At 43.0% G+C, this 23776-nt stretch overlaps 1 protein-coding gene across 6 annotated transcripts in view; it reads left to right on the top strand.

Annotated features, from left to right (window-relative positions):
• NHSL1 (NHS like 1) overlaps positions 1-23776 on the top strand; it is a 143393-nt gene that overhangs the window by 71944 nt on the left and 47673 nt on the right. For 5 of the 6 annotated variants that reach the window (XM_031056262.1, XM_031056261.1, XM_031056260.1 and 2 more), the window contains exon 2: positions 21344-21496. In XM_031056262.1, coding sequence (XP_030912122.1) covers positions 21344-21496 — 153 coding nt within the window. Of the gene's footprint in view, positions 1-18632; positions 19106-21343; positions 21497-23776 lie in introns of those variants that run through there. The other variant, XM_031056263.1, reaches the window with a different exon arrangement.

Below are 23776 nucleotides of genomic sequence, written 5' to 3'. Positions count from 1 at the left end.
TGTGTACGCCCTGCTCCGGGCTGCGGCTGCCAGCGCCGGCGGCAGCAGTGCCCCGGCAGCAGGAGATGCATGTGTGTGTGTCGGGGGAAAGAGGAGATGTGCGTCTGTGGTGGTGCTGTTGTTAAACAGTGGCCTTGGCTTGTTTTTTCTTCCTGACCAAAAGTTTATTGTAGCTCTCGACCAGACAGCACACAAAGCCTTTTTAAATATATGTAAATACTTACATTTTGCTGTTGTGCTCCTATATATAGAGCAGCCACTTCTATGAGTGGTATGGGCTGCGACCAAAGCATTTATAAAGAACAGTTAAGAAAGCGGACTTTACTCAGGGTTTTGATAACTTCCCTTTTTAAAAAACAAATATTCTCCAATATAATCTTTCAAACAACATAAACCTTTTAAAATTGCTGAAGACAGCAGTTCATGCAGTGTGCTCTCTTCATGTGACATCTTCCTTGCTGTCCCAGTCTGGCTGTGCTGTTACAGCCAATTCAAATGCCTAGGAAGGGCACTCTTCCTGAATCCCAGAGAAGAGTAGATTAGGATTGACAGTGTTAGCAACATGGAAACTTGCTTACTAGTGCAGGATTTGGGAGAGGTGCCATGGACTAGTGACTTGTGAATGAGGCTAAAGAACCGAGAATACCTTGACTTTAATTCTGGCTTTTCCATTGTGTGGGCAGGTTACTAAATCCCTTTGAGACTATGTCTTCATCTTTAAATAGGAATAATAGCTACCCTGTAGAGGCATTGCGAGGATACATGCATTTATGCAGTACTTCAGGCAAGCTGATAACTGCTTATGCTTTGTGTTCAGCATCAATCCAGTTACAGTCTAACCTAGAAAATACCATCGTCTTTCGGTATCAAATATTATAGTTCTAACTTTGAAAGGGAGCTTCTTTAATAAAATCCAAATACTGAAATCATGACACTTTGCCGTTTTTTCTTTGGTCTGTATGTTTTTTCCTGCTTTTGCGTTCTTGAAGAAGGTATACGTTCTTGTTCTTGGCAGGTTCCTGTCCAGTTACAGTTCTGTAGCTGCCAGTGTCAGGGCAATTATAGTAACTTAGCTTTAAATAAGCTTCTTGGACGTGGCCATCTGTGTGTGGCTGTAGTACCTGTTGTTCAGAGCGGTGAATAATCGGGGATAAGGCTTAAGAGAAGCCACAGACTGGAGAGGCAGCAGAAAGGGAGTAGGCCGAGGTCTGTGGCAGGTGACTGGGTTTCCCAGCTCTCGGCAGGCTGTTTTCCTGCTTTGGCTGTGAGCCGTGGGCGGGAGGAGGGCAGGACAGGGCAGCCAGCAGCTACGGTGGGCTGCTTAAACAGGTGCTTGATTTTTTTTGTTGCTGTTTTCCTTCTTTTTCAAGGACTTACAGAATTCTATTCCAGACAGTTTTCGGGGTATCCAAATAGCTCAGCTTGTCTAAGTGCGAAGGAGGAGAAAATCTTTTCCTCCCCAGCCTTTGAATGCATCCGCTCAAGGGTTATAAGCAGGCCACTCCCTTCTGCTGGGAGCTAGCCATTGGGGACAGCACGGACATCCTTGAGAGCAGCATCTCACAATGATCGCCTATGTGCACTGCCTGCCCGCCGAGCCGATGGTCGGGTGCCTCGGCAGGAGCAAGTGGCAGCCCAGCTGCAACGATGAGGAGGAGGAGGAACTCATCCCGCTCTATTCCAGCAAAATGGGCAACGCTCACACCAAGCTGCCTGGGCGCCTCAAGAAAAAGTTTCTGAGCAAAGACGACAACTCCTTTTGGCCAAGTAAGATCAGTTGCTGTTCCTTAGCTATTTTGGTCATTTAGTATTGCATTGTCATCGCTGAAAAAACAACTAAACAAAACAAACATAAACAAGGAAAATACTCTTATTTCTCTTTTGGAGGATGAAGGCATTGGGAACAATTTTCTTACAAAAGTAATGTATTTGCCCTTCAGGACAGTGCATGTAAATATTGTATCTGATGGGGCTGCTAAATTGATACATAATGGTACTGTTTTGTGCATGTGATATGTCTGTGTTTGAGAGGTCTTGAGCACTCGGCTTTCAGTTCAATAATGCTCCTTTTCAGCAAAATGATTGTTTTAGATGAGTGGAACTGTTGACGTAGCACTCTAATTGAAAGCCATAGGAACAATCAGTGGATGAAAAGGCCAGGAAAAATACGAAAAAAGGTCTAACAGACTCAAAAGGTCCTTAATGCAGTTGATGAGTACTTATTTAAAAAAACAGCTTTTGAATAACCTCTGGTCTAAGGTTATTTTCCCTCTGAACGTGAGAAGAAAGAATTCCTGAATTGTGATGACTCTCCTTTTTTGATCTGAATAGTTTCAAGTTTCACTGGCAAATACAGATGGGAAATAAGGAGAGAAGAGGACAGACAATGGTAATGTTCAGCTATTTTGTTTTTAGCCTTAATGCTTGCCTTCTCTTCTTTTCTGGCCACCTAAGCAAAGGCACCCAGCTGTTTGTGGAATGGTTGTCTATTTCTATGGCAGAAAAGTCTATTTAAGGGTGATGGGGGAGAAATTTCACAAGACAAAGAAAGCTTTTCCTGCAAAAGCCAGCTGGCTGGCTATCTTGTGCCAGGTCTTTTGGAAAAAAAAAAAAAGGTACATGAGTATGTTAACAACTGTATTGATTTTTCTTTTTCTCATTAGTCTCACACTGACTATCTGACAATGGTTCGTTATTTCCAGGAATTGAAAAATCCCCATCTTGCCACATGATGCTAACACTGATTAGCAAAACCACCTGTATGTTGTTTTCTGAATTACCATATTCTCCATTCATTACTAAGCAAGCTTCATTTGATGTCCCCTCCTGTAGGAGGAGTGTGAATCACATGATTGTTTCAGGCCTTTTTCAAGAGCAGGTAATTTTTTATACTGCATGCAAAGAAAAATCCACGTCTTCTGCTGAATTTTTGTATTTTTGAGCACAGGGTCAATTCTGGTTCATTCAGAGGAAAAATGAAAATTCTTCCTTTATGTAAAACTATATAGTCGCTGTCAGACCTAGGGAAGCCCTGAAGTTAGGGACTAGGAAGCAGCTTCTAGGGATGCTCTTAGGGAGGAGGATATGGCCCTTCTTGCCCCAGACAGCCTGGGGTGTGTGTATGTGCCTTCTGGGATTTGTCTCTCTTGCTGGATGACAGGTTAGTTCATTCCTACAAAGTTGTAAGCTGACTTTCAGAGCTGGCTCTCGTACTGCCCTCAGAGGTGTTGCTCAGAGCGTTGTGAGCAACTGCTCTGTTTGAATCTGCTTCTCCAGTGTGTGGGAATGTGATTGAGGAGCATGGGCAAGGAACTAAGAAATCCCTGCTCCCTTACTGCAGCCTCCCTCCTTTTTCTCCTTGTGCTGTCCATAGGGAAAGCATCCCCTTCTCTCTAAAATGTGCCTGAATTGAAATTAAAACTTTCCAGAAGACTTTTGACAATTGTGTCCATGTGTGTAATTTCACTGATTTATAGTACAACACTTACATAAGCAATTGAATTATTTGACTTGTGATCCAACAAAGCTATTTAATGCAATTTTTGGTCCTTACCAATATTGCGGTATTCCTTATGTTGAATTTCGCTAATATCTGGTATGACCCAATACATTTTATTTGTTCTTTCTGAATTCCAAATCATCACAGTTCCAATTAAATTTTTTCATTGAGACAGTGAATGACAAAAATCAGTCACCCTGCTTTCTGGCCTGACTTTTCCCAGAAACTCTGGTGCTTCCGTGGTGGTGTCCCAGCACAGTACACGTGTGTAGACTGTGGGACACCAGCTCTGCCTCATTGGCCTCATTGGCTCCTTTCTTACTCGTTCCCAGTTCATAGAAACAAAAGAATAGCAGAGTAATTAAGCCATCAGTTAAAAGTGTTATGGGTGGGGCAGGTACTATTTCTCTTTGGGTAGGGAGACTGTCACTTTAAACTCTGTTAATGTTTATTTTAAGGAACAAAAGTGTTTAAGAGTGGAAGTGCTTTCTGGGACCAGGTCAAGTGATAACTGCAGAGCACAGCAGGGGATTATTGGCTGTGCTTTATCTCTTTTGATAAAGGCCTCCCTTTGGGGTCCTTATCCAGCATCATGAGAACTGCACTTGGAGAGCTTTCACAGTGCTGATACACTACACAGAAAATGCTCCCAGTAGTGTTAGGGTTGTTTGAAAACATAATACAGTCAAATTACTTGAACTCCTCATGGGCTGGGGGGGGGCATCCTCACTGAGGGGGTCTCAGTAGTTTGCAGCAGTAGTCCTTGCACTTCTGCTACCAAATAATCAGTAATCAAAATACTTGTGGTGTGATGTAGCAGCCGTAATAATCAGGTTACCATTTTAGGGTTGGAAGGTTTTTTAAGCTGTTGCGATTATTCTGATAAAACTGTTAAATCAGTCATGTTGTGAAGTGAAAGTTCTGCACTACCAGCTCAGCCTTGTTCCAGCATCTGTGATGCTGTTCTTCTGCTGTTCTTTGCTGCCAGACTGAGTGCAAATCGACAATATAGGATTAAAATCAGAGTGTAGCAGTACATCCTTTAACAGTCTGTTTGCCTGCCAGAAAACCTGTATTACAGTGGTGCTGGGGCTGTCACCATCACATGTTCATTCACAATTACAAACTACAGTGGAGCTGAGTGTTTGGTAACTGGTTTTCGTGCAGCAAAGTTAAACTGAGATACTCCACTGGCCAGGTTTGGCAGAAATGTCAGGGGCTTGGTTTAGTTTGGTTTAAATGCCTGCTGAATTGAAACACGAGGCAGTGAGACACTGCTGGCAGTGACGGCTGCTGTGCAAGGCTGTCACCTCCTCCTGGTTAGAGCATCACCTGCCTCTTGTAGTTCCCATTGCCACTTGATATTTTATCAAATTTGCAAAGTTTAAAGGTGTAGTATGCTCTTGCCAGCTTTTTGTGATGATAAAGTTTTGATAAGGAGTTGGGAGTTTTTTCTGTCTTTTACAGATGCAGGAGCAAGCCAGTGGCAATATCAGATTACTTTTAATGTTTGTTAAACAAGTAGCTTCAGTTACTGGGATTTTTTTCTCAGTGTTTTGTTGCCTGCTAGCTCATGAAAGAATGCTTTCTTCTTCTTTATTCATATCTGTAAAGTTGAGAATTGTCTGTGTGATTTGTATTTTGTGAAAAACATAAAATTCGAAATAATAACTACATCTAGTTATACATTAATAGGATGTTGTGAACCAAGTTGGGTATTTAATTATCTACTGTTTGCTATGCTTTTTTCCAGGTTTCTCTTCCAATAGCTATGAGGTTTAAATTTCCCTATGTAAGAGTGTTACACTAAAAAGATGCCAGAATCCTTGCAAACTGGGAGGATTTATTCTTTGCTTTCTCATTCAGCAGTTTGAAACAAAGGCTGAATTGCTTTCCATCTCTGCAAATTGTGGGCTGTGCGGAGCACTGAGCAAGCCTTTGTGGCCTTTCGTGCCCTAAGTGACACAAGGACTCAGTCTCTGTGGTGAATGGCTGGGAGAGCTACTTACAGAGCCTTGTGCAAGTGACTGGCCACCCTCATTCCCAGTTTTATCTGCTGCATCCAGCTCATACCATAACAGCTGACATAGTGGATTGCACCAGAAAAAGCCAGGAACTGGTTTGTTTTGAAAAGAAAAAGTAAATTTGATATAATTTTTATTGCATGTCTAAAAGATGGAGGAATTCCCCTCTCCCTCCTTCATTTTCTCTATGTGTTTTTAATGTCTTGTCTTATGGCTGAGCTTTTTTGGAGGTTTTGTTCATTTGGCTAAAATAAGCCACAGTAATGTTGCAAAGCAGGGGAACTCCGTTTGGACAAAATTACTTCAGGTCTTGGATAAATGACAGCTCTTCTGGTGTGTGTTTCTATATGTATATTGCGCATATATACCCACATTCTCTGCATGTTCCATAGAAAACAAGCCTCCCTGCCTCTCCTCTTCTGGACGGGCCATGGAGGTACAGCACTGGGTCTCCTATGCCTTTTCATGCTTCAAATGCAAGAGTGATGTGGATGAAGGGAGGGACGAAGAAGAGGAATATGATGGTTCAAAAGATGTTAATGTTGGGTTGTTGTAAAACACTCAGATGAATCACTAACATGAATATGAAGGTGTTCCTGAGTTTCCTGGCTGAAAGAAAACACTTGGCTAGCCTGACTGCTCACTGTTGGGTGTGAACCAGAGCTTGCTGTTACAAGGAGGCGCTGGTGGTGGACATTTCATTCCTCTCTGCCTGTGAGCAGTGAAAAAGCTGTGTATGGTAGTCAGGAGCACAAGGAAGAGGTGGTGAGGTTTTGGTATGGAGCTCATTAACACCCGTCAAGTGCATCTGGAGGAGTGTGAAAAAATAGAGAGCTCAGAGACATATTCTGGGTAGTGTTTTTTATCACTGGGGCAAGGGAGCATTTGCTGTAGTTAAGGAGGTAGAGCAATGTAAATGCAAATTCACATGTGAAATAAGTAAGAGATTGGAAAGCCCATGGCTGAGGATAGTGGTTAATGGTACACTGAGTAGGTTCTTCAGTGCTTAATTTGATGAAAGCTTGTGGGGTTCATGGATGCTGGGTACAGTATGTTTCCAGGTCTTACTGCAAGTTGCTTGTGAAGTCAGTAAATGGTTTTGAGTGCTGTAAGAAAATCAGATCAGATTATCGTGGAAACATGGTAAGGAGAATGTGAAACTGCACAGAAAGGGCATCCTTTAAAGGAAATGGTTGTTAAAAGTCTGATGATAGATTACAATAGATTTTAGCCCTCTTGTTTTCCTGCCCTGATCCAGTCATTGACAGATGCCTGTGTTGCTTGATTTTCAAGATTTTCAAACCTCTGCTTAGATGCAGTTATAGATCAGCTCTGCTTTTTTCACCTGTCCAGAGCCACATGCTCCATCCTATGGGCTGTGATAGTTAAAAGATGCTCATTCTCTGAAATACATCACTTCTGTCCTCCCCTCTCAGTTGCTTGTGCAAACATCTCGGAGGTAAAGCAAACTTGCACTTTGCTGCCCTTGGAGCTAGTAGCATATAAATCTGTTTTATTCATACCTTGTAGTGTTAATAAAAAAAGACGCGTTTAAAATAATGCCAAATGCCAATAGGCTTAGTGACATTTAAGCATGAGTGATGCTGTCAGTCCATCCCCAAACAAAAGCATTACATCTTAATTTGTCTAATTACACTCTAACATGCAGGCCAGCTGCTGCTGTGAACAAAAGCAGTTGATCACACCATTTTATTAATTGCATATTAATTGCCACATTCATGTTAACCATATGGGAGACAGTGGAGTAGAGTGAAGGCTACTTACTGATGGAAAAGAGAAAATGAACTGGCAGAGTAGTGTCTGCAGGGGACAAATCTTAGAATGATAGGGTGCCTGGAGCTTGTTGATGTGATCTGATTTTTACAGTAAATCTGGGTTTTTTTTCACCCATCTAAATTGCTGTATTTAAAAGTGAGAGGTATTTGAGTAGAAAGGATTGCATCTTGCATGGTGACTGCATATTTGTGAAAATACTACTGTGCAAGTTGGTATTGAATTTAGTAATTTGCAGAAGGCAGCCCTGCTGGCACGTGGCTGTCTGCCTTTGTCTGCCTGCTGTGCCGATGGATGCACCTGCGCTGACTGGAATCACTTCTCATAGGAGCAAGGCTGGAAGATCCAAGAGGAGTACAAAACTTGCTGGGTTTTATATTTTATGCAGTTTTGCTCCAAGTATGTAGCCTTTTCAGATGATGGTAGTAAGTCTTGAATAGAGCTGGATTTCTTAGAATGAAAAATAAAAACCTTGACCTAGGTGCATTAACTGGTGTAAAATAACCTACAGCAAAAAGCAAATGGCCTGGCCCACTGCATTTATCTGGCATCAGATTACCTAGTAGGATATTTAATGATATTTAATTTATCTTCTTGAAAGTGAGACTTGAGAAAAATACCCTCAACTTATTTTTTTTTCTTTTTGCTCTGTGGAGGCAGCAGCCACCCTCAGCAGATGCGCAGCAGTTCTGTCAGGCAGCAGGTGCAGGCTGGAGTAGACATGAAGTGATTTCTGTCCTGTCACCCCCAGACTAACATTATCACGGTCTGTAGAGCATATCCTTCAGCAGGGCTGTGGGGTGGCTGTCTCCTGCCTCCGAGCAGCACTGTCCTGCAGGCGGGTAAATGCAGCAGGGACAAATTATATGATACATGTAAAGAAAACTGAGTTGACTGAGACCTAAAAAAGTCATCAGGGTCTACCTTGAGTTTATTTTCCCTGTCTTCCCCTTCATTTCTCTTCAGAAAGGAAAGCAAAGACCCATGTTGCAATTTGTAAGCCAGAGGAGCAGCAGGTTTGGTAGGAGGAAGGCCCAAGGGCAACTCTTTGCTTTCGTATAAAAGAAATAATGAGTTAATGGCAGATCAAATAGAAATATATATCTACTGTGAAATAAAGTGCAGGACTGGACCTGGAATCGACAGTGATTTAGAGAACTCAGTTTTGTCAGTCGATTGAATATTTTTGCTTGGCTTTTCTAAAATGAATATTTCAATGTTAAAGGCTTAGTCCCACCTTATTGCCAACAGATGGCATTTTGCTTACATTTCCTCTATCTTTCAGAAGAGCTGGGATTGAGAGAGATTGCCTAGTTAAAAAGAAAGGGAGAGGGTCGGAGCCTTTGTTTTAATTGACATATTGTTCCAAAAAACCTCCCTAAAAACCATTTTTCAAACTGTATTGGAAGGCACGAAAGGAGACACAAAGAGTCGCAGAGTTAAGGAATTGCTCATAAGCAGTTGAGAGGTAGATTGGATCTGATCTATCCTAAGAACCAGTGCAAACCAAACAATAATGGTGACTTTCTTATGCCTAAGCAGAAATTGGGGCAGAGGGGTTGTTGTGGGGGTTTTTTAAAATAAGAAAAATGCTTTAGGTGTCTCATCGCAATTATGTCTCAATTGGTGCTGTAATACACAGCAGTGTGGAGTCTGGATTATAGAGATAAAGCATGATTGGAAAGGCACAGCTTGAATTTTGGATTGCAAGCAGTGCCTGCCATTACAGCAGTTACAGAAGCAGTGCCTGATGTGTGACATGACCAGTTCTGTCTTGGAGTCATTGGAAGAGAATAAATGTGAAACCCCATGATGCCAGCTCTCCAGTCCCAGCATTAGGGTGCTTAATCAGCCTCCCTGTGTCTTCTCCACTCGGGCAGGCAGGCTGGGGCCTGGCCATTACTAATTTAGAGGCTGAATTCCCCAATGCTCTGCTTGTGGCTGTTAGGCTGCAGCTCCTGGCATGTGCTTGGATACCATATCTCAGTGTACTGGGGACTGACTAGATTACCACTGATCCCACCAGCTGAGCACAGACTGGTGTTGCTGGAGAAGATACAAAAAACTTGTAAATGCTATAGTTGAAAGACAACTTATCTGTCTGTGATGCCTTTTCCGTGGCAGTGCTCAGCTAGCTGCTCTGTATGGGGTCAGTGGCCATGTGCTGCTCATCCCAAAGGTGTCATCCCCTGTCTGACTGATTTCTGATTTCAGCCACAATGACTGAAATCAGAAATCTTTTCCTGCTCTGGTTTAATGCTGTTGTTTGTTCATTGTCCTTTATATGGTTTGACAAGGAATTTAAGAACAGTGAAGTTTCCCACACAAGGGTTGCAGAGCACATTTGTCATTGCCCAAAGGCATCAACAGAAGTTTATAAAACCATTTCTGTGTGGTTTTGTGATGTGCTCCAGGAAGGGCTAATTAAACTTGGGGCTGGGTAGCATCTTCAGAATAGGTTTGGCACACCTCATGAATGATATCTCAAAGTTGTTCTCAGTGTCTTTTAACCAACGTGGCTCTCCTGTTTGTCAGACATGATGCAATTGCCACAAACACGATGCTATGGCTAGACCAAGAACAGTGGGCTGCTGTTTCGGGGGAGCAAGCAGGTCCCCAAGCAGGTGCTGGTGGCCATGTTAGGATAAATAATTAATAACATCAAAGGAAAAGACACTCCTTTATGTCCAGTAGTTGAAGGTGAGCAGTGTTTTTTTCCTGGGTATGATGCTAACCTGTTCCTGATAGGTTTGATTAATCCAAAGAGAAGAAAGATGCTAATTACCCTGATTTTAAAAGGAGTGTTTTCAATGCCTTATAAGAATGCAGTGTTTTAATTTATTGCTTCCTGGAGCTGGGTGTGTGCTCTGTACAGAATATTAGATGTTGTGGATGTGTCAGGTACTTTTAATAGCTGTAGTTTCAAGTATGTTCTTCAAACCAGCCATAGCTGAAAAACAAAGATGTAAATTGAGTTTTGGTGTGCATCAGCTTAGACAATTCCTTGTGTGATGGCAAAGCAGGGATCCTGTTAAGTGGTGCTTTTGTCTGTGGTGAATTGGGGAATTGGGATTGAAGTTTTTTAATGCTGCATCAAAGCATCCTAAATGGTTGCCAAAATCAAGACTACTTGTGCTGCGGGGGGGGGTGGGGGCGGTGTGGAAGGAATTGCCTTTTCATGCACATCGCATATCAGCTTTGGGAAAATACTGCTGTGGTTTTATTGACTACTTTTCGTGAAGGTTTGTTCACACTGACCATGATCTCCTATCTCTTTTATGTTTAAATGGAATCTTCTGCTCCAGCCCTGCCCAGGAGTTGGTGTAAAATTTCACACCTGATTCTTCCAGACTTGTAATTCCATGCTTCTTCTCTTTTCTGACTGACTAATAATGAAAAATGCTCTCCTGTTTCAATTCTGTAGTAGCACAGATGTCAGTAATTAACAGTCTTCTGAATCAATCTTTACCTCACAGTTGAATTTGGAATATTGTGCGCAGTGTTAAAATGCAGCTGCTGGGATACACAGTAGTTTTATCAATTATCTTGGGGTGGCAGGGTTGTTTGCCTAGTAGTAGCTGACTACTGATATTTCTTTGCCTTGTTCCAGCTACTGGAAAGTTTCAGGAATGAAACTTACTCAGCTTATTTTCTGTGTGGGAAAACCTATGGTATTTCTACAGCGAAATTTATTTTTAGGGTCTGCGTAGTTGCCGCTGTATTTCTGTATTGTCTCCAGCTAAGTATTGGAAATCTGATTTGTAGTGTACCTCTTATTAGTGGGATGATACGTTCAGAAGCTCTTCCAGAAAAAAAATTGGTAGTTTTAGTTTAAGTGGTGCTGATCTGAATTGTGGATCCGTGCTTGCAATCAGTTGTCTTTGCATGAGAGTTCTCCACTGGGAGCAAGTTACTCTGAAGACCTGATGTCAGGTTACACAGCCTGAGGTCAGTTCAGAGCTGAAGAGGCTGTGATGGTACCAAAGCTGCTCACTTTCAGAGGTTTTCAGGTACAAATAGTGAACATACTCAGAGAAATAATTTTAAAACTAGCCTCAGCTGTCTCAAGTTTTATATTTACATTTCTTCAACTTCTACTTCAGCTCTTCTGACAAAATGCAAACTTTACTGCAGTTTATGTTTTGTGCTTAGTGGGGAAACCAAAGATATCAAAAGAGACATTTTTGCATTTAAGAATGGTATCTTTCATTTTAAATAGTGTATGTTAAACCCCTTGCTGTGTTACAGCTTTTCTGTTTGGTTGGTTTTATGAAGCACACAAGGATTAACACAGCAGGGAATAACTAGTTTTTCTAAACCAAGAAGAAATGTAGGTATCTGCGGTGGGGATCCTGAAGGAAAAGCAAGGGATCTACTCCTTTTCTGTCTGGCAGGAAATGGAGGCAGAAATTGAAGAGTAAAAGTGGGAGGAGAGAGAATCTGCATTTTAAAATATTTTGTGGAATACATTTTGATGAAGCACATTGTGATTCCTGTTGTTTGCCTGTTGCCCGTACATACTTATTTATAGAAACCATTGCCACAATACTAAAATACACAATAGACAATGTGCTCAGTAGTGCTTCCTGAAGATGCTTGGTGGCAAGGCGCCTTTAGCACTTTAGCATCACTTAAACTGTTAGATGCATTTTGCTAGCTACTCAAAGAAACACAACTATTATTCAGTAATTAGTGCTGATCCACCATGGCATGTAATGGGGTTTGGGCCTCTAGATTGTGTATGATTAATAACAGATCTCTGAAACTTTTAATCAAACAAGTGCTAATAAAAGCTTATGTTGGTATTCACATTAGAAATTTTGAAAGTTCAACCACTTAACAGTATTAGTCCTTTCATTTGGTTTTATTGAGGATTTCTGATAAGAAGATGCTGACCACACAAATACAATTTTAAAAATAATTTTCGAAATCTTTTGGTGTTTGATCACATCTGAGGTCCATATGCCCATGGTCAGCCAAAGACCATCTCTGGAGATTCTGTGGTACAGATTTTGGTGCAGTTGTTTCCTTACACATTGCTGAATCAGCAGTAATTATTATTAGGTCACTTTACAGGAACTCCATGCCTTACTTTAGTTTGGAGACTTTTATTTCAGGGCAGATTGTGTCTTTAATTGGAGCACACCTGGGTTTTTAGATTTTGTCAGAAATCTTAGGGCTTTAGGAGCAATAGCAAATGTCCATTTATTATTTGTGAGCCTTTACTTTTACTCATCATTTTAGTATTGTGTTGTGCAGATAACATTTTTCAGGTAAAATTTTTGAAAGTTTCTAATTTCAAGTTGCTGTGGAAAGCAGTAAAGGGGTGCTTGATGCTTGATTTTAGCATGAGCAGTTGTATGATTCCATGCAGGTTGGTATTTTCCAAGGAGCTGAACTTTTTTCATTTATAGGTTGTAATAGTTCTTAGGCAACTAGAGAATGTACATGCCTAATTTTAAGAGAGTGTGCCTCCAAGCTTAAATGAGACCCACCCAGAATTTATTGAGAGTCAGCAGAAAGCCAAAAAAAGGGAAGCATTTGTAACCCTTTATACTAAAGGGATAATGCATATATAAATAAAAGCATGCCGAAGAGCAGTGTTGGGCAGGGAGGCCAAGGCAGGCTACAAAAATTCTTTCTTGTGACCTTTAAATAAGTGGAATGAGTGGGGAGTATGTCCCCTTCAGAAAACCCATAAGGAGAATGCAGACTGAGATTAGTTGGAGATGTCTGTTGGATATTAGTGTGGATGCCCAAGAACACAGCTGCCAAAGATGGAATTACTGGGAGATTGTTCGGGACAGAAGTTCAGAAATGGAATTTTTGCTGTCTGGTTTTGTTGGTTTTGCTCCTTGTCCTATAGGATGATTCGAATGAAAAGACTTTCAAGCTTCTCTGCCTGGTATTTTTTCCATCACTAATTCAGAAGAGAATTATTTTCACTGTTGTGCATTATTAGGGCAAGTAAGAGTCAAGATTTTGTAGACTAATTTACTTGCCTCAGCCAGTTTTGATCAGTTCTTTAGGATAAGCCATAGCACAGGAGCATTCAGGTGGATTTGGTATTTAAATTGAGAATATTTCCTGGTAACAACCTAAAAGGGTATTATTCCCTAGGGAATGAGAAAAGTTCTCATCAAGTTGCCTTAACTGGGTTTCAGAAATGGCCATAGGAAAAAGGTTTGTGCCCTGCAATTTAAAATAAAATAAAATTGCACATTCATAAAACGTTTTCTATTCTCTTGAGTGCCATTACTGTGTGGGGAGATGCTCTAACCAAAAGAAACTGCTTCTTTGTCTGCCGGCAGCCCTGCCCAAATGCTGCCTTTTCTCTCTGCCGATGTGTTTGCATGATAGAGGATCCTGTGGAAAGATGTTTTGAATTGTTAAAGGAATGAATTAGCTTTATTGTGCTGTGACCTAAATAGGATCATCAGATCAATCAGTCTGCTGCTTTTCTGTCCTCTCTGGCTTGGGTTGTGTTGCTTCTCCTTCTCATCTTGCTCCCTCTTCCCTCTGCCCCCGCCGGGCAACCCCTTTCCCAGAGCCTGCAGGCATAATCCTTTAGGACCTTGGATAAAGGAGGGCGCAGCCGGGTACCCTCTTTTCCAGCAATACCTGCCCCGTGATTGCCTGCCCAGGCCCAGGCTCAGCCCTGGCTCCCCTGCCCCTGCACTGGGGCACGGCTCCTTCTTGATGTGCTGTTGTGGTGGCTTTAGGATAAAATAATTTTTCGTCTTTGTTCCCGTCCCCTGTGCATTCTCCTCCTCCTCTTCCTCCTGATCGCAGGTTTAATGGATTGTAATTTCTCAGTAGCCAGGGCAGTATCGCGCTTCCCCAAGGCTGAGGTTGCCTTGAAAGGGGCCATTGTGAGCGAGGGGAGCCGAGACTGGAGGGCAGCTGAATGCGGTGCCGCCTGGGACGGCCTTTGTGGAGGGAGCACTTTTGTTCTCCTGAAAGATGCCGGGAGAGGGCCAGCCGGAATGGGATCTCAGGGAGGGAGAAACCCGTTCTGACCATAAATTACTGACTCCTGTGCTCTGCAAGGAGTCCATTTAGGCACCAGCAAATGGTTAACAGCACGGGGGAAGGTGTCCAGAACAAGCACAAGGCTTGGGTGTGAGTTTTGAAAATACCTGAGACATTTGACATTTCTGATGTTTCTTCATGACAGAAGTCTCACTTAGAAGTAAAGGTGCACATTTCAAAGCTGGGTGGTCTTTTGTCTGAGGCAGGCAGGAGCCTTGTGACCTGCAGGAAGGAGTTTAATAGCCCTCCTCAGTTTCAGGCTTGCCCTGCAGATGCCTGGGTGCTCTGTGCAGCCTGGGGAGGGCGTGCCTGGGGGTCCCTTCCATAGCTGCGCCCCTCTGGACACCACAGCTGCTCAGAGTGGGTGGCTGGGGGCGGCAGGGAGCAATCCTGAGCATGTCCTACACAGACACATTCCTGCAGACCTGCTGGAAACAACTGCCCTTCAACAGCTTCTTCCCTGCGAGCTGCTGTAGGATGGCACAGTGGAAACTTACTTACAGCGACCGAGTGACGTGTCTGTAAAAGCAAAGGCATCGATTTAATTGTTTTGAGTACATCTGCTTGCCAGCGTTTCCACTTTCCCTGTTGTGCATTGAACAGAGACTCACTGGAAGAGCTCCCACAATGCAGTTAGTACCCAGCTCAGTTGGACAGTTTTACTATTTCTTTCCTCTTAAAATGTCAGAAATGCTACAGAGGTGTTTAATGGAGGATTTTCCATTGGCCAGATGAAGTTGCTAAGGCCTGCAACTTGAAGTTTAGGTTTTGAGATGATGGTACATTTTAGTAGTTTGATGCATCATTCCGTTAATGAACTTGATATATCATGTGTTGGGCTTCCCTCTCCTTCATTAAAATAAAGTGGTAAAAGTTGTTTTCATTTGTGGCAGGGAGATGGAAAGCATTGCTTTAGCTACTCTTAAGCTCTTAAGTTTGGGTTTTTTTGGGGTTTTTTTTTGTTTTGTTTGGGGTTTGGTTTTTTTTTTTAACTTAGATACTTCCTAAATTGTGCATATATGCATGGGCTGGTGATTAGGAAGAGAATGCTGATTCTCAGTGATTCCAGTGTCCCTGTGGACAGCTGCCCCTGGGACTGCTGCCTGGCTGCTGCTCTGGCTGTGGTTACGAAGAACCCAAGAATGTCACTTTTCAACATTTGCCTTTTTATAAAGCTTCAGCTTTTTCAGTGGATTTTGTGAATTGGTGCTAAGATTCAGGGCACTGGGTTGTGGATGGGGGCTAGACACAAGAGCCCCTCTCCCCCAGGGGCTGGCTGGAAATGTTTCCGTGGAAGCTGAATATTTCCAGATTGTTTCACTGGCGCCGATGTTTTATGCTGCTGTGAATGTGGAGGGGTGTCTGTCCCAGATGGCTGTTGTGGAGCAGGTCAGCTGGAAAGCCCCTCTGAAGAGGAGATAGAGCAGGGAGGAGAGTGAAGGAATGGCTACAGTGTTTCAGGCATGCCATGCAAGCAGCCACTCTACTTCTCTTCTGCATGTATTTGGCCTCTACTAGAAAATTAAAATCAATTTAACCACTCAGGGATTAAAAACTATTATAGTTGGACTAAAAAAAGCGTTTTGCTAATGAGTTCATTGCACAGTTGTGATTCTGAGGATGTTGTTTGACGCTGCGATTTGTGCCTCTCAGTTTCTTTGCTCTGGTCCCTGGCTTTTTAGGAAGATTCTTCTGAGCCAGACTTTGTGACCAGTCCCATCCATTGTGAAGTGAAAATTAATATTTGCTGAACATCTTCTCCATGTTTTTTGTATTCCTTGTGATACTCCTGATTGCTCTGTATTTCTGTGATCCTTATGTGGCAGCGAGTGCGATCCTTGCTTCTAAGGATGTGGTATCTCAGGTAGCGGGTTGATATTAACTTGTCCAAGGTGGAGTAGCAAGTGTGTCACAGAGCAAGGTCTCCCCAGTCTGCTGCTTGTGTCTGAGTCATTTGCATGTAAAGAACTGATATCAGTGTGCACACCTACTGTTCATGCTGGGTTTATCTGGCTTTAACAAGCTTTTAAATTTCATTCTGTCAAGTTACTTTTAGGTTTTTTGTTCTTGTTATTTGTGGGGATTCTTGTGAGTTTGTCTGCTGGATTGGCAATGTTTGAGGCTGAAGTCCTTTATTTGTTTGCGTACTGGCTACGATATAAATTTTCTCCAACTGCCCCATCTTTTCCTTCTCTTTTCAGCGTAGGGAAGCTAAGTGCAGAGGAGGGCAGGCATTTCATGCTTTGAGTTCTCAGAGAATTGCTATTAGATGAGAGTTTCTTGAGAAATGAAAAGCCTTTACAAAGAACTGGGTTGAGACAATGTGATGAATTTTATGGAAGTCAGTGGGTTTGTCTCAGGTGGAGAAGAGGTTTTGTTTGTTGTTGGACTAGTGCAGAGTCTCAGAGGTGCAGATAGGAGTAGCCAGAGGGTGTTTCCTTTGGGGTAGTCCCTCATGATAGCCATTTTTGATGTCTGACCTCTTTAACAGCATGACCCGAGGGTAGGTGGAAGCAAGGTCGGGGTGGGGAGGGGGATGAAAGGCAGACATCAATTAAGGTATTGTTTGTTGCTGGGTTTGAATGTCTGCCTCCGTGCTGAGACCCGGGGTAGAGGACAGTGGTCAAGTGCTTGTTCTAAGGCAGGAGAAATGCTCCAGGGTGGGTTGAGGATCCAGTAACAAAAACCGCACTGCACTTGGCGCACATTGTAGCCGGGGGTGAAATGCCGCCGCTCAAAGTACCCAGGATCATGTTGATGATTCACAGTGGCTTGACCATGAAAAGATAACAAAGTCTTGCTTCTGAGGGCTTGCAAGGCTCCTCTGAGGTTCCATAAAGACCTTTGGAAGAGACTGTCTCACTTCAGCAGTCCAGACTCCTGAAACTCTCTACTTACCCTGTGCTCTACTTCCTACATGCTAAGGTAGTGGCACGTGTAGGAAGAGGCACTTCCTTCATCGTAAAAACGATTGACACCACATTGGAAAAAGAGTCACCATCTCCTTGGTTTGTCTTCAGATGGCAATGTCACTGGAGTTAGAAATGAAATTACTTGAAACTCACTTTTGGTGCAGGTCCAGCAAGCACGCATTTTATGGTTCATGGATGGCAAATGTCTGACAGGGGTATTACTGTACATTTAATTCAAAACCAGCACTAAATAGTTACCTTGTTATCAGAGTTCAATACCAGAGTCATTTTTTGTGTAGAGTACTTGATGGAAATCAATGCAAAAAGCAGAGATGCCTTCCCTGCCATTGCTGCCATGGCACCATGATCTTCTGTCCCTTTGGCAGAGCTGAGCCGGTCAAAATGCCTCTTGGACCAGCAGCTGCTGAAGAAACCTGCTGCTCATGGTAGTTTTGATGTCAAGCCCATGTTGCAATTGCAAAATCTCTGGATTTGGAAAATCCTGATAAAATGTTGATGGTACTGTGTTCAGACAATGATGAACAGATTTCATTTACAGTCTGCTCTTCGCAGTGCTGAGTCTCGACTGTTTGGTGAAACTTAGAAGTTCCTGTGGAGCATCTGCTTTTTACATGCTGTGCTCCAGAGGCTGCAGCCTGCTGCAGCTTTGGGGTCAGCCTGAGCCCCCTGCTGCTGGCATTTCTCTTTTTCCTGAGGAAAAAAATCCTTTTCATTGTTAACTCGAGGGGGTTTCCTAAGCTTGCTTTGTGAGGGAGGGCTTGCTTCTTGAGCCTGAACATTGTGTGAAGGGCATGCCCTGCTGAGCACATTCATTTGGTGCTTAGAATTTTCTCTTTAACTTCTGCAAAATTGCAGTTCATTCCGAGGAAGGATGGCTGTGGACCTCTGTACAGATGCATTTTTTAACACATGAGGATAAAATGCGCATCTCAAAAAGCTGGGCTGTTTCATCTCCGTGCACAAGTTTCGTTTGATGAATAACAGAATCTCTTATTAGCCAGAAATAACTCGATTTTGTTTTCCATGTATCTGGTCTGAGATGACGCTAATAAGAATAAATTAGGAGTGCAACTGGATAAAATTCAATATGTAAAATTTGTGTGCTGATGTCTCAGGCAGTGACAGTGGCTACGGGGGGAGCAGTCGGACTGGAAGGGGAGGCAGTGCAGAGCCGAGACTGCGTGTTGCAGCCAGCTAAGGCGCAGCTCTAGATCCTTAATAAAGTGGGAGCAAGAGGGTGAAAATAAAAAAAGGGGTGGTTGGGGGGGGGGGGGGCGGGAGAGGGCGGGGGCAGGGAAGGTGCGGGGAGCTCCTGCTGCTCCGCCGGCACAGCCGGCTGGAGGCATGGCAGGGAGAGCAGGCACCTGCCGGCTCGGCACTTTCTGGAGCAGCCTAACTTGGAGAGCGCAGGAAAGGAGGGGAACAAGAGCGGAGTAACTACTGTGGACAGCAAGAAAACCTTTTTCGTCCTGCGCAAAGGAGAATAACAGCTGGGGTGCTTTTTCCTCCTGTTGGAAGTGGCTGTTTCGAGCGCACATTCGAGGAGGAGAAACTCAGGCTAAAGAATTGTAAATTATTTCGTCTGTCAGAAAGATCTGGACATATTTAAAGTGATTTCAGAAAAAGAAAAGGCAGAGGGGAGAAACGTGGAGAAGAGAGATTTGGTGTACAGAGTTTGAACAGGTTCAAGTCTGGCAATCACCTTTCTGCAACTCCTCCTTTCTATGGGATTTCAACTTCAGGATCGCAGTTCAGCACCTTGAAAATGGTGGTTTTCATCAACACAAAACTTAAATCTCTCATGAAACTTTTCAAGAGAAAGAGTAAGTATAGTTCTGTGTGTTCACTGTGCTTTCAGAAGGCAGCCCAGTTCTGAAGGAAAGCGCAGGTCCCGTCGGCTTCACTTCTCCTTCCTGCAGCCTCTTTTTAAGCTTTTCTCACTCTTTTAATCGTTTATCGTTGTGGAGTGTATGGAAGCAGCCTTGTGAGGGTCTTTAGGACCTCTGCTTTAGGACTCAGTGGCCTTGGAAGTGCTTTGTCACGGTGATACTGAAGGAGCCAAAGTTCTCGGTGGGAAATGGGCAGTTCGGTGACAAGGCAGGGTGTGCCGGTGTGTGCTGGTGTCCTGATGGTTTGTCAGACATCTGTCTCCGCTTGTGCAGCTGTCGGCTTGTATCACTGAGGTATCTATGTAAAGTTTGTTCTGAGCCAGGTTTTGTTTTTAAAGATGTTCTGGTTTCAGGGTGGCTTTTAAAATCATGTTGATCTTCCTTTAAGCCATGAAGGACAGACAAATCACACCAGAGAGAGAGGTTGGCAAATGTGCGCACCCCTTCTCTTGACTAATTTTGATGACCATTATCGATCTGACGAGCAGTAAACCTTAATTTTGCTGCGGCAGGGCTGCAGCCAGACAATGGGCTTGGCGGCAGGTGTTTCCCTCCTCCTCTTCCTCCTGCAACCTTACCCGCTCCCCACCCGCCGGCTCAGCCAGGGAATGGCGTGGGCGTCTTTCGCTGACTTTAGGTGTCACGTTGTCTGTTAGATGGGGGTGATTGATGCTCTAACCAGGTATGTGATGACTTCCCCGTTTTTTGTAGTTTAGATTTGACCGCTGGTGAGCAAGAACGGGGAGAGTGGGCACAGGCTGAATGTGTATTTGCCTTGTTGAAACCAGTATGTCTTGCGAGAAGGGGGTGGGATGCAAGACCAAGACACAGACATGAGGATACCCATTTTCAGACATTTCGAGGTCTGAAACTAAGAGGGAAGAAGTTAAGAACCTCCCCCTCCACCTCAAGTCCTTTTAGGAAAGAACAGACATTGAGGATGAGGCTGTAGCTGTTTTGAAGCGAGAGGCAGAGCTTATTTTCCTTACGAATCCCAGTTGTTTCCATCTGAAAAGATCCCAGCAGATACACAGTAGTGTTAAGGAAAGGGTAATTTTTCAGATGACAGGAGGCTGTTGCATCCTTTTTGCTTCTCAGTTTTACATGCCACCTCTGCTACCGCAAGGGCATCAGACAAACCACAAAGTGATGCCCCAGGCAGTGCAGCAGCAAAGGGGGCATAGGGAGATGCAGAGCTGACAGTGAGGCTGGGGGCAATGGAGCTGTGGCAGCAGGGCAGGTGCTTGGAAGGCAACACATCTGTAGTGGCTTTTTCTGCTTTGGAGAGCTAAAAAGCAAGGATGTGCAGCATACTGACTGAAGGCCAAAGGGTGCCTGGGGGATCATAAAATATGACCCCCACCTGCCCTTCTTCTGTTTACAGCAGGGTAGAGGGATAAGGCTATTCAACTGTTTAAGTTTTTATTGATGATAAACTTGAAACAAGATGCAGTGGCTGTCTCTTGGGAAGCATAAATGATAAACAAAGCTTGGCAGTGTGTGCTTTGGCTGTTTCATTGCTAGATTTTCTGAGCTTGAACAAGGTCTGTGTTTTATTTTCACGTTTGTATTGAGTGCAAAGAGGTGGCCAGAGATAGCCCTCTTCAGTGCTGTTGTGCTCTGAGCAGTATTTGTCCACGGAGTTGCTTTTGTTTTTATCTGCTTTCCACTCATGACAAAGGAACATAGCAAATTTATTTGCTTCATTGGAATCTTGTTTCTGGTGTGAGGAAGCAGGAGGTCAGACAAGGTTGTTTCCCAATAAAAATGAACCTGTTGTCATCTTTCATGAAGGCTGTCATATTCCCAGGGGCACCTTTGAGCCAAGCTATTCTGCACTGCACAGCACCTGCCATGTGCAGGGAGTGGAAAACTGATTCCTTTTTGAAGAGTGGGAGCTAGAGGGGGGGAAAACAGAGTTTCAAGTTTAGAGTGAATAAAACAGCAAGTATAAAAATGGGAAGAGCAAAAGGTGTTTCCTACAGAAATTTAAGGGGAGGGGTTTAACTGTCGTGGAAGTGAGGTTCTAAGGAGTGTTTTGATGGGTCTGTGGTGGCAAACAGTGCCTCTTTCATTTTTAGATGACAAGGGGCAAACTTACATGTGGGATTTTGTGATATTGCAGCTATCTGCAATAACATCTCATTTTCTTACTATTATGTCTCTCTGCAGCTGTTTCCAACCTAGATGAAGAGAGTAGATGGACTGTGCACTACCCTGCTCCGTGGCATCAGCAGAAAAATGTCTTCCTACCCTCCTCAAGACCACCTTGTGTGGAGGACCTGCACAGACAAGCCAAGCTGAACCTCAAGTCAGTGCTGAGAGGTAAGACGCTGCTACTGACACAGACACGTCCTAAAAGAATAGTACTTTTTGCCAGTCTTTGCAAACATATCCAAATTGCAGGCTTCGCAAGAATTACTTGTTTTTCTGTATCACATGTAGAACATTAATGAGGTTTTCCTGCTCAGATGAAGGGACAGGGGAAAATTACTTTCCTATGAAGAGCGTGAGTAAGTGTGTTATCTGACAGAGCTCTCTAAAACAGAAAAGTGTCTCTTGGCCTATCTGTTTAGTCTCTGGAGTGTTTCCAAAATGATACCTTCAATTTCACTAAGTCCTGAATTAGTCCATTTGTGGAGAAAAAACACATCAGAGGTGTTTCGTTTGGTGATTTCTTTTGTTGTTGCACAGTGTTGTTTCCAGGGTTGTGGCTGCTTGTGAGAAGCTGGAAAAGGTGCTGAGGGCAGAAAAGGGAAATGGGGAACAGGGCACTCACAAGGACTCCTTCAGTAATAAAAATGCTTGCTTGCAGAAGTGTTCAGCATGTTTTTAAGGTGCAGATTTTACCCCTAGTACCTTTGCTGGGGCTGTACCTATGCAGTCTGTTGTGCTAGGCATTGTGTTGTGTCAGTGCAGCCATGAGAACAAAGACGTGCAGCCAGCAAGGAGGCCTGCAGAATGTCTGTCCCTGGGCCAGACATAAAGTTTAAAATAACAGAATAATGTTCGTGTTCTGGAAACGGTTACCTAGATTTTTCTTTACACTGGCTGTTTAACAAAGGGGGTTACCCTGCAAAGACCCAACTTGTTCAAGTCCCTTTTTGTTTCAACAGGAACTGCAGGTACTTGATACCTTGAAAAGTTAACCTGATTTAAAAGAATACTGTATTTTTTTATTTGATTAACATGACATTTCTGCTTTTTAGACTTGAAGAAAGCTTGATTTTGTATGTCTGAATAGAGAAGTGTTTGACAGCCATATTTGAGTTCTCTTGCCATTTCCCCAGTTAATTGATTTTCACTGTCTCTTACTAGGTGCTTTTTGTTGTCATTTAATAGGGAAGTCTTGACAGCCAGTGTTACTGTCTCCTGCATGGATCAGCAGATAGCCTGTGTGCCCTCTATACTTATTACTGGTTTAATACATTTGTGCAGTTCCTTAGCCTTGAAACATTTATTGTTCTCTTGCAGGCACGCTTACCAGTCCTTTGCAAAATGAAAATATTTATCAGTCCTTTACAAAATAAAAATATTTGCCTGCTTTAGATTAAAAAGAATACTGATGGTGGTTAGCTTTCTGTGAACTTTAACCACTCATTCTAATATTTTTTCCTGTTCTCTGTTTTGGACTGTTAAAAAAAAAAACCCAAAAACCTGCACAGGCTAAAATGCACTGATTTTCTTGAGTTTTATCAGAAATGTAACTATTGCAGTTTCATGTTCTGTTTAAACACATTTATATCTAACATATTTGTCTGTAACTAAGTAATTTATGCTGCTTCCCCTTCTTACACACCTGGCGTTGTTTTGGTCTGGTGGAATTTTTCTCTGGAGGTGCAGCTCATTATAAAAAAGAAGCTATTGATTACTACTACAGTTTGCTAGTTAGCCATTTGTGTTAAATAGCCTGGCTTGTGTACCTGCTTTCAGGATGCTTGGTAATGAAGTGAGTTTCAGTTTCATGCTTTCAGGGTAGTAACTGAGAGGAGAAACTGATGATACCTTCATCAGACATCAAACTGCTGACTTAGTGAATGCAACTCTGTTATTTATTTATTTACTTATTTGTTTAACCTCAAGCTCTTTCCTTGAGCCATGTTTTGTTTTTTTTTCCCTAAGTGCAGTTTTAAAATAACTCCTTGCTGTTGCCTGGAACTGTCCTGAGAAGCTACAGCATCAGCAGTGTTAAGAGAGGCACTGAGTAAAGTTTTATCCATTTTACTGTGCTGTTGCTTCAACCAGCAGTGTGAAATCAGGAAGGCACTGGTGCCTTGGAGATTTGAGTTAAAAGTTCTGTATCCAGAGCAGAGTTTCATTCAGTGTAAAAGCACTGTCAGAATTGTGACATAATTTTGAGAACTGCTGAACTGATTTTCCACCTGTTTCTTTAGAAAAAACAAAAGTTTTCTAAAGCTTCTTTAATAGGTAGAAAGGAATTATGTGACCATAAGGCAGAAGATCTTGAAGTAGTCTTACAAGAAGCACCATTGGGCTAGCATGGGGACTTCAGTTCTGCTTGTCTTGGCCTCATGATAAAGCTTGCAGTTTGCCATCCTTTTGGTGTTTCAGATTCTTTGGCTGAGGTAAACCTGGAGCAGTAGG

This window comes from Geospiza fortis, unplaced genomic scaffold (genome assembly GCF_000277835.1).
Source record: "Geospiza fortis unplaced genomic scaffold, GeoFor_1.0 scaffold162, whole genome shotgun sequence".
NCBI lineage: Eukaryota > Metazoa > Chordata > Aves > Passeriformes > Thraupidae > Geospiza > Geospiza fortis.
Note: the sequence above shows the minus strand (reverse complement) of the source record. Positions and strands in the feature narration are given on the sequence as shown.